Source organism: Strigops habroptila, chromosome 3 (assembly GCF_004027225.2).
Source record: "Strigops habroptila isolate Jane chromosome 3, bStrHab1.2.pri, whole genome shotgun sequence".
Taxonomy (NCBI): Eukaryota; Metazoa; Chordata; class Aves; order Psittaciformes; family Psittacidae; genus Strigops; species Strigops habroptila.
The window spans coordinates 75,997,603-76,010,170 of record NC_044279.2 but is presented as its reverse complement, the minus strand read 5'-3'; the positions used below and the strand labels follow the sequence as shown (position 1 = coordinate 76,010,170).

General features: G+C 53.8%; 1 protein-coding gene across 1 annotated transcript; it reads left to right on the top strand.

The window, feature by feature from the left end:
* Nucleotides 1–374: 374 nt before the first annotated feature.
* On the top strand, nt 375–12,242 carry BAIAP2L2 (BAR/IMD domain containing adaptor protein 2 like 2). The gene is made up of 14 exons (XM_030478155.1): nt 375–593; nt 1,532–1,607; nt 1,894–1,980; nt 3,079–3,140; nt 3,734–3,805; nt 4,412–4,528; nt 4,927–5,073; nt 5,520–5,672; nt 6,144–6,282; nt 7,060–7,288; nt 8,201–8,272; nt 8,615–8,795; nt 10,594–10,634; nt 11,480–12,242. The coding sequence occupies exons 1-14, from the start codon at nt 555–557 to the stop codon at nt 11,553–11,555; spliced, it is 1,491 nt and encodes a 496-aa protein (XP_030334015.1). The 5' UTR covers nt 375–554; the 3' UTR covers nt 11,556–12,242.
* Nucleotides 12,243–12,568: the final 326 nt, after the last annotated feature.

Genomic DNA, 12,568 nt, shown 5'->3' with positions numbered 1-12,568 from the left:
GAGGTGGAACTCATCCTGAGCTTTCCTTACCTGTCCCTCTGCTATTTGCTGCCTGTGATCGCAAGCTGATAGGGATCTCCTGACTGTGAGGTGTCTGTGCGTGAGACCTGAAGATGCTCCTCTAGCACAGCGAGCTGAACAAAGCCACCTTGAATGGTGACAGTGAGGGAGGCAGCGAGCCATAAGGCAGTTTCTCTGGCAGGTGGCTGGCTCTGCAGGTGTCGGGGCAGGCAGAGCTGGGTACCAGCCTGGCCATCAATAATGCAGGGAGGCGCTCACATGCCCTTGCTGGCTGTCGCAGGATTCCTCTCTCCTCAAGAGTCCGGTTACTTCCAGAGATCAAGTTCCAGCCTCTCGGCTGGTGAATTATTAAACTCCAGCAGTGCTCCATTCCCTTTGTACCGTGGCTGTGTCTTCCTACTGTCCTTCTTTGCCAGCAACGGGTTTTTTCCAGCCAGCCAGCTGTGCAGAAGCAGAGTCCTCCAGGCCAGGATAGCGCCTTGTGCTTTCCTTTACTCCTTGCTTCTCTCTGGGAGAGGGGGAAGGCTCCAGAGATGGACCTGTCCTACAGATCCACCATCTCCATCTACAAGGTGAGTGCTGGCACCAAAGGCTGCTCCTGTCTGCCTAGGGGAAGATGCATGCGGGGGGAGGAAGAGTGCTGTTTTCTCCCTTGGGTGGACAGCCACGGGCTTGATCTCTTCCCCAGGGAAGCAGCAGCTCCTGCGGGCTCTGCGCTGTGTTTGAGAGCATACGGCTGGCAGGAGGGGAAGGTGGTGTGGGTCTTAAGGCAAATGTGGGAAGGAATTGGGTAAGCAGTGTGGCTTGGACATGGAGCATTCATGATATTCTTCAGGATAACACACCTTGGTTGCTGGTAGGAAGGAGGTGCTCAGTCAGCTGTTTTCCTCCTTGCTGGAAAGAGCAATGTGATCTCACGAATGCTTCCCTGTGGCCATCAGTGCTGTACCAAGGTGGTGAGGACTGGAAGAAAGGAAAGAAAGAATCTCTGCTCTAGGCAGTAAACACCTTTGATAAATACAGCAGGCAAGAGCAGGGAGGCTGGTCTGATGCAGTCCATCCCTTCTCTTACTAAGCTGCTGAGTCTGGCACTGCACCACATCCCAGTCAGGAAAAAGTCATGTTCATGCCTGGATAAGAAGCGTTGAGGTGATAGGGTGAGGGTAAAGGCTGCTCAGATCCCCTTGAGTTACTCCTGTGTCTGCAGTGGCTGTGGGGCCTTGGGAGAAAGCCATCTTCAGGTGACCACTTGGCCCTGCAGCAGACTGCCTGGTCCTCTGGCACTGCTCCTCTCCTGGCTGGCTGGAGAGGACTCAGGGCAGCCGAAGGTCCCTTTAGTGTAGGGAGCTTTGTGCAGGGCTGCACATCACCACGGCTATCCAGGCTGTGGCTGTGGGGGCTTCCTGTGTGTCCGCTGCACCCAGCTGGACCACAGCAGGAGGACATCGACCTGCTGAGGTGTCTGGGGCGTGGGGCAGACTGGTGTTAACGTGCTTCTGCCTGGCCACAGAGTATCCTGGAGCAGTTCAACCCTGCGCTGGAGAACCTGGTGTACCTGGGAAACAACTACCTGCGTGCCTTCCATGGTGAGTGGGGTCCCACATAGCCAGACTAAGCTGCTGCATCTACCCTGAGTGTCCACTGTGCCATCACAAAGTTGTTGGTCCCCCCGCTCTTATAATGTCCTGTGCTGCTTTTAAGTACCTTCTGCTCCAAGACCCACTGCTGTTATTAGGCACAGATTGGGAGAAATGGAGTGCCCTTGCCTATAGGTGAGGTACCAGGGGGTGGCTGTCCTGTGCATTGCTTGCTGGGGCTGGTGATGGTGGGAAGGCAGGCCAGATCCTTACATCCCATCTACTCTACTCACAGCGTTATCCAAAGCAGCTGAAGTGTACTTTAAGGCGATCGAAAAGATTGGGGAGCAAGCACTGCAGAGCTCCACCTCACACATGCTGGGTAAGGCTCTCCCATTTATGGTACTCTGTCCTGTGATGAGCCACAGTTACATGCTTTTGTCCTTCCCCCTTACCTGGTCCTTTTCGAGGTACTGGGGGAAGGCAGACAGCTCCTCTAAATGGTGTCTCACAGCACTAGGCCCTGTCTAGGTGGTTAGAGTCACATTTATTGTATGTCCTTGAATAACCCCAAGGCCCTAGCCCTGTCTCCTGTATCTCTCTGAGATCAATGACTGAGCTCCGGGGATGGACCTCTCATGGAAACCACTCCTTGCTTCCCTAAGAGCTGAAGTTTCCATCTTGGAGGAATCATTTTTCTCCTCCTTGCAGGTGTGAGGAAAAAGCATGGGCTGACAATAGCTGGTGGGGTGGTTTCTTCCTGAGCCCCCAGCCAGATGAAATGACAGCTCGGAGCTGAAGGGCAAATAATTCTGCAGCCTAACAATGGCTACTGAAAATATGTTCAGGAAACTGCTCTATTGCTAATCATTTTAGTAATAAGCTTCCAGCAGATGTGTCCCTTCTATAGGGACTCCTATAGTCATCTGCATCACCCAGCCAGTTCCTCTGCTCCCTGTCACCAGTCTCTTCCTTTCCCAGTTTCATAATACCAACAGCAGTGAAGCAGGACCATGCATAGCATCATAGAAGCATAGAATGGTTAGGGTTGGAAAGGACCTTTAGATCATCTAGTTCCAACAAGCAGCAGGTGCTGTAGCTGGCTTCCTGTAGGACACCCAGAACCATGCACCACAGCTGGGGTGCCACTGGGGTTAGAAATGGGACCTGTGGGGGCTGTGGCAGAGCAGAAACCCAGCACCCTGCCAGCACGTGGGGCTATAGCAGAGCTCTGGTCTAGCAGCTTCATGGGCTGGAGCAACCCCACTCCAGCAGTGCCTGGGAGTGGTGGTGGAACTGAGCCCTGGGAGGAAGGCTACCAGCCTCCCGCAGGGTGCAGAGAGCAGTGCTTTGTGATAGCTGTTGGACTTTCACACCCGTATATCATCAGCCTGAGTTGCATGCTGCCAATCTGTCGCCTTGGGCACGCAAGGAAATGGCTGCTGGATTTTCCCACCTTCTCCTGTCTCTTTCCTTGCAGGTGAAATTCTGATGCAGATGTCCAACACACAGAGAGTCCTGAGCTCTGATTTGGAAGTTGTGGTGAGTGGTTTTCCTGAGGGCTGGTGCAGGTGGGGAATCAAGGGACTTCTTCAACAACAGCATTTGCCCAGTTTGCCCCATCTCCTACCATCTCAGCTGCCTGCTGGCAAGCACCTGCCCCCCTGCTCTCCCTGCTGCATGTGACAGAGGCATGTTACGGAGCTGCATGCCCAGACCCCAGCTGGTGTTCAATGTTTGGTGCTATTGGTGGACTGTCACCACCGCTCCATAAGTGTGGTGATGGGTGTGTGTTGGACTGAGCAATGCCTGGCTCTGAAGATGTGGCATTCCCATCCTCTCTTTCCCTGGGTCACAATAGTGTGAGGGAACGGAGGCGATGCTAATCCTTCCAGACACTGCTGTTTGTGCCCGTGCTGAAGCTCGAGGGTGACCCATGGTCAGGTGGGTGCTGAGTGCTGACCCCCAGTCTGCTTCAGGGTAGCCTTGATGTGCATATTTCTGACTTCTGTAAGGGGTCCATGTGGCAAGAGAGTCACCAACTCTGCAGATTTTACAAGCCATCCCTCGCCACGGTGCTTGTAACACTCCATATGGTGAAGGGATGAGGGTGACGGCTCCTTTGCCTCTTCCAGGCTCAGACTTTCCACGTGGACCTGCTGCAGCACATGGAGAAGAACTCCAAAATGGACGTACAGTTCATCAGTGTGAGTGACTACCTCCCTTCTCAATTCTTCTCATTTCCATCTCCCCTCTACCCAAGGGCTTTTGCTTGAACACTTGAATTGTTTCCTTGACTTTCCTTAGCAGGAGTTAGAGGGGCTTATTTTCTCCCATTATGGACCAAACATCCCCCTAGTTTGGCTGATAATGGAATGCTGAAGAGGGCAGGTTCTTTGTGCAGTAGGACTTGCCAAATGCTTCAACGGGGCTGAAAGGCTCAGAATCCCAAAAGCAGAGTTTCCAGCTTCCCCAAACCACAGCCTCTGCATGGTTGTGGGTCCTGTGCCATTGTGGCCCAGCTGGCCACGCTGGTGGGTCATGTCACAGAGGGAGACAGAGGCTGGGGCTTTGTTCCCAGTGCCAAGGTAGCTGGGTGCCAGTTCTTGCTCCTGAGTTCTTGAGGTTCATCAGTATTCTGGGGCTGTTCAAAACGAAGAGGAAGGTCAAGAAAGACATTTTATAAGAGGTCCAGGTAAAGACTGATTTCAGAGGGACTCAGATGTTCAACCACCCATCAGAGCAGGACCCTTACGGCATCACAGTGTGCCTGGGTCTCTGGTTTCTCACCCAGCCTGGTTTCTCCCTGACAGGAGAGCCAGAAGCAGTATGAACTGGAGTACCAACGCAGAGCCACTAACCTGGATAAGTTCACGGCAGAGCTGTGGAGAATGGAGAGGGCCCGTGATAAAAATGTCCACGAGATGAAGGTAAGCAGTGATTGCAGGGAGGGGAGGTGGAAGGAGAACTGGGTGATTTCTCTGGAGCCAGGGCTGATTTCTCAGCAACTTTGCCCTTCCTTAAAAGCCAAGGGGTTTGCCCTAACATTCAAAAGGCAGCAGGCTTATCTGGAAAAGAGGAAGCTATGGAGTGCTGCTGCCCTGCAGTGCTCATTCGTGCCAAGCCCTTTCCTCATTTAGCAAGAATTAGTGTGGAAGGACTTCATCCCTGGCACTCTGGCCTAGCTCCTCTGTGCTGCTCCATCATTGCAAGTGGACTGAGAAGCTGGTAGACACGATGACCCATTTCAACCCTTCCTCTGCTGTGCGTGATCCCACTCTGCTGGATTTATGTTGGTCACTTCTTCCTTTTTTCCCCTGTGGCCCAGGAGAATGTGATGCGACTGCGCTCAGAGATGCAGGCGTTTGTCTCTGAGAGCCAGAGGGAGGCTGAGCTGGAGGAGAAACGCCGCTACCGCTTCCTGGCTGAGAAGCACCAGATGCTCTACAACACCCTCCTCCAGTTCTACAGCAGGGTATGGCCCTGGCAAGCCGGGGAGCAGAGCTTGAGGGGAGCAAGCAGCATGGCTGGATGGGAAGCACGCAAGCAGGAGGGAGCCAGTGCTGAGCCGCCCCTTGGTTGAAGGCAACATCTGTGCATGGACTGGGCAGGAAACTCAATTTCACTTCTTGCTGTGGGGGCCAGCTGACTGTACTAGGCTGGGAGAGCATGACTGGGGCCAAGGATGGTGGTGGCACAGGGTTAGTTGGGTGTGTGAGTGATGGGACAGGGAATGGGGATGTAGTTGTTTATAGCAGGGTCTTTGGGACCACAGGCTCTCTGCTGGAGGGTGCTCCTGAGGGGCTCCCACAAACCTAACTGTGGGAGGACCTGGTCCCTACTCTAATGCGTGTGGCAGCCCTTGGCTCCCCCGGTGGCTGTTCTGCCCTGTCCATCACCTCCTCTTCTCCCCCTCCTCAGGCTCGGGCCATGATCCAGACCAAGGCACCACAGTGGAAGGAGCAGCTGGAGGCCACCCGCAACTCCTCAAACAGCCACTCGCAGGGTCTTCTCGGGGCCTCTCATGGCCAAGGGTATCCATCAGGCCGGCTCACCCCCACCCACCTTGAGATGGTGAGGAGCCCATGGGCAGCCTCCACCTTGTTTGATGAAACACTGGAACAGGTTGCCTGGAGAAGGGGGAGATGCCCCATCCCCGCAATCATTCAAGGACAGGTTGGATGAGGCTCTGAGCAACCTGATCTAGTTGAAGATGTCCCTGCTTATTGCAGGGATGTTGTACTAGATGAGCTTTGAAGGTACCTTCCAACCCCAGCTGTTCTATGATTCTGTGGTTGATTCAGTGGTGGCTAGGCTGCTACTGCCCCTTTCAGCTTGCAGGGCAAGACCAGTCCTTGGCCGACCATGGTACTCGCTGGCTTTTCCAGCTTCCATGGCCTTGCCTGGCCAAGATGAAGGGAAACGTGGGCATGGGCAGCAATGGGGGAACGTGCTGGGTTTGGCTTCCTGAGAGGGACTGTGTATCTCTTAGAGCATCTCCCACTTAACTGTGGATATGTATTCAAACTCCTTTCCTTCCAACAGCCCCAGAGACCCCTTGGGGACTTTACTTCTTCCATGACTGGGAGCAGATCCAGCATCTTCTCTCCGGAGCCTCCAGAAATGAGACTGTCTCCTCAACCAGAGCCCCCCAGACAGTCACTGCGGAGGTCACCATCAGCCAGTATGACCCATGTCCAGCAGTGGTTGGACCCCTTCTGGGAACAGGGTTGGGGAGGGACCACCACTCTATCAGACTAATGGTCTTCAGCCACATTCCTTGGCATGGTGAGAAGACAGCGCATATGGGAGCTGGGAGGGCAAGACTGAATGAGGCAGATGGCGAGCTCAACATTCAGGACAAGGCCAGGACTCCTGGCTGGCTGTGTGAAGTGGGGAACCCACAGATGTGCAATTTCCAAGGCGCCTTGAACCAAGAGGGCTGATTCCTACTGAAGTTCCCATTTTAGTAAAGCACCTTCACTCATGCTGCCACATTAAATATCAGCCTGCCCTACAACCCAGCCACTTACCTCATGTCTCACCTGCTTATTCTTCCTAAAACATCTCAGCTTAAAATGCTTTAAAAAAAACGGAAAAGGACAGGGGGAGAGAAAACTTATCCAAACACCCAGTTGTTCTAGCAGGGTGGTCAGGAAGAGGGCCATCAGCCAGAGCATCAGCTAGGGCATGCAGTGTGTATGTTATGTTCTGGACATTTGGCCAAAGGAAACATAGTGCAAAGCTTGAGTTTCAGCTTGAGTTGATTTTCCTCCTGCAAGATGAATGTTTTCCCATGCTTTTCCTATGCTGTGCCCTGCTCTCTCCCTGCAGAGAAAGGCCATCTACTCCTCCTCTAGAGCAATTGCTTCACTGGGGAAGCACTGGTCCCTTTGAGGCAGTGTGGGTCTTGCAGGAGGATGCCAGGCTCCAGCCAGACCCCTCTGATGCCTTCCCGCAGGTTTGCTCCCGACCGGCTGCACTTCCCGGTCGGGTTCCTTTGGCGAGGCCAGCAGCAGCGGCAGCGAAGGCAGGAGGAAGAGTGGCACGGCAAGAGTGCAGGCTATCGTGCCCCACACGACCGGTGTCAACCGGACCCTGCTACGGTTTGAGCCCGGAGATGTCATCATGGTGCTGAGGCCGGAGGCACAGAACGGCTGGCTCTATGGCAAGCTGGAGGGCTCATCCACGTATGTGGCTTTGGTGCTGTAAATCGGCCTCATGCAGGCTTGTCGGGTCTGGAGTTGGGAGGCTTAAACCTGAAATCATCTCCCACCTCCCCTGCTGGGGTGGTCTGTGTGTTGCCTCATATACTGTATGTGTAGGACTTCACTATGTCCTCAGTCATGGGGACCCTCCAAGCCAAGGAGATGCAGTGGGGCAGGGATGAGCTGCCTGAGGAAGCCCCAGGGGGTTTGGGTGGAAGAGGCAGGGGTGCAGTGACCCTCTCCTGGCTTGCATGGCTGAGCGACTGCTGTCATGGGATCCAGCCCAGGGCCATGAACTGCCAGAGTTACCTGAGAGGCCTGGCATTTCTCAGCTCACACGGCAACTGCTGCCGCAGCCTCCAGCACAGGCAGGGCATGGAAACTGCTGCACCCTCTGCTTACTGAATTACTCCCTGTGGCACTGCTGCCCAGCACCTGCATGCGAAGCCTGTCCTGTTCCGCATAGGATCCCTGTGCCGTGCTCCGCTCACGCTCAGATAGGAGACGAACAAGAGCAGTGCCTTTCTTTGGGGGGTTCTGTGATTAGCTGCTTTGCCCTAAAAAGGAATTTCCACAGCTTCCTTGTGCGCTGGCCTTGACTTCCTTGTGACTGTGCTCAAAGCTTCCCTTCCTGGATTGCACCAGCATTGCTCCCAGGAGCACAGATTGCGCACAGCCTCTGAGATAAGCGAGGTCTTTGCCAAGCTCAAGGACTGTCTGCAATTACCCCCCACCCCACCTAGGGGTGAAAGATGTGCAGAAACCCTGTCACATGTGGTAGCAGCAGCAGCGGCTTGGTTGGCGTGCGCAGATCAGCAGCGCTGGGCAGCTAGGTCTGAAGGACCACAAACCATGGTTGTCTGGACTTCATTCGTCTCTGTTTCTGTGCCCTAGATGTGGCTGGTTCCCTGAAGCTTATGTCAAGCCTCTGGAGGATGCGAGGGAGATGGAGGAGCCAGCTACCAGGTAACTGGAGAGCAACTGGCCAGGCAGGAGCCGGAGTGGCTCCTGGTAGGTCACTGACACCACTGGGCACCTGTTTGGGTTGTGCCTTATGGAGAGCTGCAGTGCTCCCATGCTGAAGCATCTGCTGAGCACCTCACTGTGCCCTGAGATCTCACAGGCTTACCCTAGATGGCTCCCCTAACACTTGCAATATCTTCTCAAAGGCACTTGTGACAGTGCCAGTCCAAGCCATGTGTATTGTCTCCAGAGGCATCCCACAGACACATGTTGTGGCTAGCAGCCATGCTGCTCCCTATTCCTTGCTCTCTGACTCTCACCACACTGTCTTCTCCTCTTGCTCAGGTCCTTCCCACTGCGAAGCAGTCACAGTATGGATGATATCCTGGACCGTCCCAGCACTCCTTCCTCTAGCAATTACTGGCCTGCTGCTTCCCAGCCCCGTGTGCCGAACCCACCTCCCCTCTCGGTGGGTGCCAGCAGTCACCAGAGTGGGGTGGTCACCCCGGTCAGTTCTGGCTCCAAGGTGAGTGCAGGAGGAGTGACTGGTGTGTGTGTGTGTGTGGAGTGGGCCACGTCTGACTTTCATCTTCCAACACACACTTTCTCTGCATTGGCCTGTTGAGAAAGAAAAACACCTTTCAAATGTCAGTGTGTGACCTCCCTCCTCCCTTCCTGAGCTAAGGAGTTTTGTTAGCACTGGCCTTTCTCACCCAGTCTGTTTGCGTGCCACCATATCCTGGTGACCCCTGCCAGTCAGCCTTGTGTGTGCAGATCCTCAGTACCTCGCTTTGCCCACACAAGGGGCTACTTTTGTGCCCCTGCCCTTCTCATTTCTCTCTCTTTTTGCTCACCAGGGATCCTTCAGTTCAGCCCTTTTCTCCATGACCTCCCAGCCTGATTTCTGGTGGCTCCAGGGCAGCACTTCTTTCTGCTAATAGTAGGACCATGGAGTGATCAGGCTGGGCTGGGAGTGGGTGACCAGCTAACAGAGATGCCATCCTTCTTCTCCCTTCAGAGAATGGGGAGGAGTTTCATACGGCTCCTCTTCTAAATTCATGCAGGGGTTTGGTTAAAATCATAGCTGGGGTAAAGGAAAACCTAGGGGCAAAGGCTGAGGGCACAGTCATTTTGGAGAGCCGTAGATCAAGTTGTGTCCAACCCATGCCTTATGGATGGTGTACTGAGGAGGAAACCCTTGACTCATCAGTGCTTCCAGCTGAGGGGAATTGACTGGTGAGGACAAAGTTAAAGTTGAGGACAGTTAAAGGTGAGGACCTGGCAGAGAACAGTGCTGCCTATGGGGCATTACTTGCTCAGACTCATAGGAGACTGGGAAACCTCATCTCTGGTTGCTGGTTCCAAGCCAGTGCAAGGCTGCAAGCAAAGGCATGGCTAAAAGGACTGAAAAATGTAACATTTAATAACTCTTTTTTCCTTCATGTCTTGCTCTGTGGTTTCAGGGAGCCTCAGGTGGCACAGCACAGAGGGGAACAGGATCTGCAACCTATTACACCCTCTGGGTCATGGGTTTCATCCAGCCTCAGGGGTAGGGTGTAGGGATAGACCTGGGGTCGAGCAATGAAGTGTGTGGAGCATTTGGAGTACCATGGCAGAGCGACTGAGCCTCATTAGAAGTTTGGAAAGACTCAGCCGTACTCTAAACTTACGCCCAAGATGTCCTCCAGTTGAGCCAGCAGCAAATGGGTGTGTGTTTGACTTCGCAACTGAAACACAGCCACGTGTGACTTTCTTGTCTGCCACCAGCTACAGAACCTGGCATAGTTTAGTAGGTCAGTTGTCACTGATCCTTCACTATCTACTAGCCAAGAATAAGGGCCACAGAGCCTAGCTTCATCTTTCTCCGTCAGGTTGGTCCACATTCAAGCAGTATGTGATGTAGGGTAGGTAGCTACAGCTCTTGAGTTCCCTGTGGATGCAGGAAGCATGTGAGGGCACTGATGATAAACTCTTCGCCAGGGTGTGTGGGTAACACGAGGGGGGCATCTCTGGCTGTGCTGGCAGGGTGAAATGTAGCTCAGACTGTCACTGTTTGCTGTGCTTTTCAGTCATGACACTTTGGGGATCTGAGGCATCTTTCCCAAGACAAAGGGAGGTGTCCTAGGGCAAAAGGGAACACACCACAGAAATCAGAATGTTATCTGTAGTGGTGAATCTGTGGGCTTTTGCAAAGCTTGGATGAATAAGGAGTCAGAGCCCTGTTTTGTGAAATCTTCCTCAGTGTGTGCGGTGTCTCCTGCCCCACTTGTGTTTCTCCATTCCCTACCCCAGATCGCTCACTGCTGCCTTTCTTTTCACTGCAGAAATCAGGAATATTTGACCAGCCCCCTGAACTCTTCCCACGGTAAGTTAGGCGTGAAGCTCTGCTTTGGAATCATCAGACAGGGGAGGCTATATATAAACATATATATATAAATATATGTATAAATAATGCTATAATTATTTAACCTTTTGGATTATCAAATGTGGGAGGAGCAGGGAAGTGTCTGGAGGAAAGCAATGCACAACCCACCTTCCAGGACAGGAGGGAGAGGGGGGCCATTCTGGCCTCTGCTGGCTGGGAAGGCTCTCTCCTATCGTTGGTAATATGAGGTAGGACTTGCACACCCTGAGCATATGGGTCCTGCACGCTCCTCCCCACCGATTCTGGAAGAGCCACAACAGCAGCTCACAGACTGAGTGTGGAGCTATGTGATTTGTGCAGCTCTGCCTGCTTGGAAAGCGCTGAGGCATAAGGGTTGTGGCTTTTAGCTTTGATGAGTCAGGGCTGTGGAGATGAGACTTGCCACAAATCCCTGCTTTCCTTCCCCCTGCAGCTGGGTTGGTGTCTCCATGTTTCTGGGATGGTGCTGTAGTCTCTTTCTGCTCCCTGACTCCTTGCTTGGAGGGTCAGGGGGCACAAATGTAGAGTGCTAACGCAAGGGACAGCCTTTGGTAGTGTCCCTTCCACATCCCATGGAAGAGGGAGGGTGAGAAGCCCTGAGGCAAGCCCAAGGGGAACCCCATGGGAACCTGCAGCAGTGTGTGTTAAGGAGGGAGAAAACACCCTCAGCAGCCAGCTTTACCACGCTCCTCCTCAGCATGGAGGCAGCTCTCCAGCAGGACCAAATACCCTTTGCGTGGTCAGCAGGATCCCTGCATGGTCTTTGCAGATTTCCTGATGGTTGCCTGTTTCCTTTCCCTTTCCAGAGGTACCAACCCCTTTGCCACAGTGAAGCTGCGTCCCACAGTCACCAATGACCGCTCGGCACCCATCATCCGATGAAGTGGGGCTGCAGACGATGGACAATTTCAACAGGGAAGGAGGAGGCATACAAGTGATGGGCTGTGCTCCCCAGCTAGGCAGCAACCTAGTGCTACCACTCATGGAGTAACCTCTCTTTTCCCTGCCCTTACCTCTGAGACATTGAGACCTGTCTCACTGGGCTGTCTGGCAAGCTTTAGCCAGCAGCAGATCCCTGCTGGCCCCCCTCCCTGTGTGATGTTACTGTACTTGAATGGGAGAAGTGTGGTGTTACTGGTGCTTGTGACCTGGGAGAGGGCATGCTGCTGGTCTGGGAGGTGGAGGGATGGGTGGGTAAGGTCATCTGCAGTGTGGGGCAGTGCTAGCAGGATGACAAAGGTGAAACTTTCTTAGCCCTGCTGTGGGCAGAGAAGGACTCTCACTGAACAGTCCCTTTTCTGCTAGAAAAATGAACCCCAAAGGGAGGAGGGCACAGAAGGTCTCCCAGTGGTGTGGACCAGCTGACAGGGTCTGCACCATGCAGCGCTCTGCTCTCAGCCCCTTTATAGCAGCATCTGCCCCTTCTCACCCCCAGCACGGCCCCTTCCCTTGTTGCGCAGCCATGGTGCAAGGCAGGGGCAGTGGCAGTGCTGCTGCCCTGCTCCTCTGCCTATTGTCCTGGGGAAAATATTCGGGTTTTTTTAAATAAAATGGAGAATGATGCTTCCATAGCCATCCCAGCGGTTGGGATCTGTGGGGACCTCACCAGTCTGGAATGCCCTGTATGTGCCGGGAGAGCCCTCACAGGAGGGGCAATGTGGGTGAAGGAAGGAGCACAAACGATGCCAGGGCTTTAGCCGATTAGCCTTATTAATAGAAATTAAACCCTGGCTGTGAGCACTGCAAAACCCCTGCAGCCCCTGCCACTGCCAAGAGCCTGAGAGCCCTTGGGGGTTTGCAGCCTTGGCCTTTCCCTCCCCAAAACCCCACCTGGAGTGAGCCTCAGCCTGCTCCCTGGAAATAAAATGTGTTCCCCCTTGTGCGGCCAGAGAATG

What these genes read in the sequence shown, in the direction of transcription:
- BAIAP2L2 (XM_030478155.1), top strand. Translation starts at nt 555, where the DNA reads ATGGACCTGTCCTACAGATCCACCATCTCCATCTACAAG. An exon ending in TGGACGTACAGTTCATCAGT is followed by an intron (nt 3,806 to 4,411) that starts GTGAGTGACTAC and finishes TCTCCCTGACAG; the next exon opens with GAGAGCCAGAAGCAGTATGA. An exon ending in TCCTCCAGTTCTACAGCAGG is followed by an intron (nt 5,074 to 5,519) that starts GTATGGCCCTGG and finishes CCCCCTCCTCAG; the next exon opens with GCTCGGGCCATGATCCAGAC.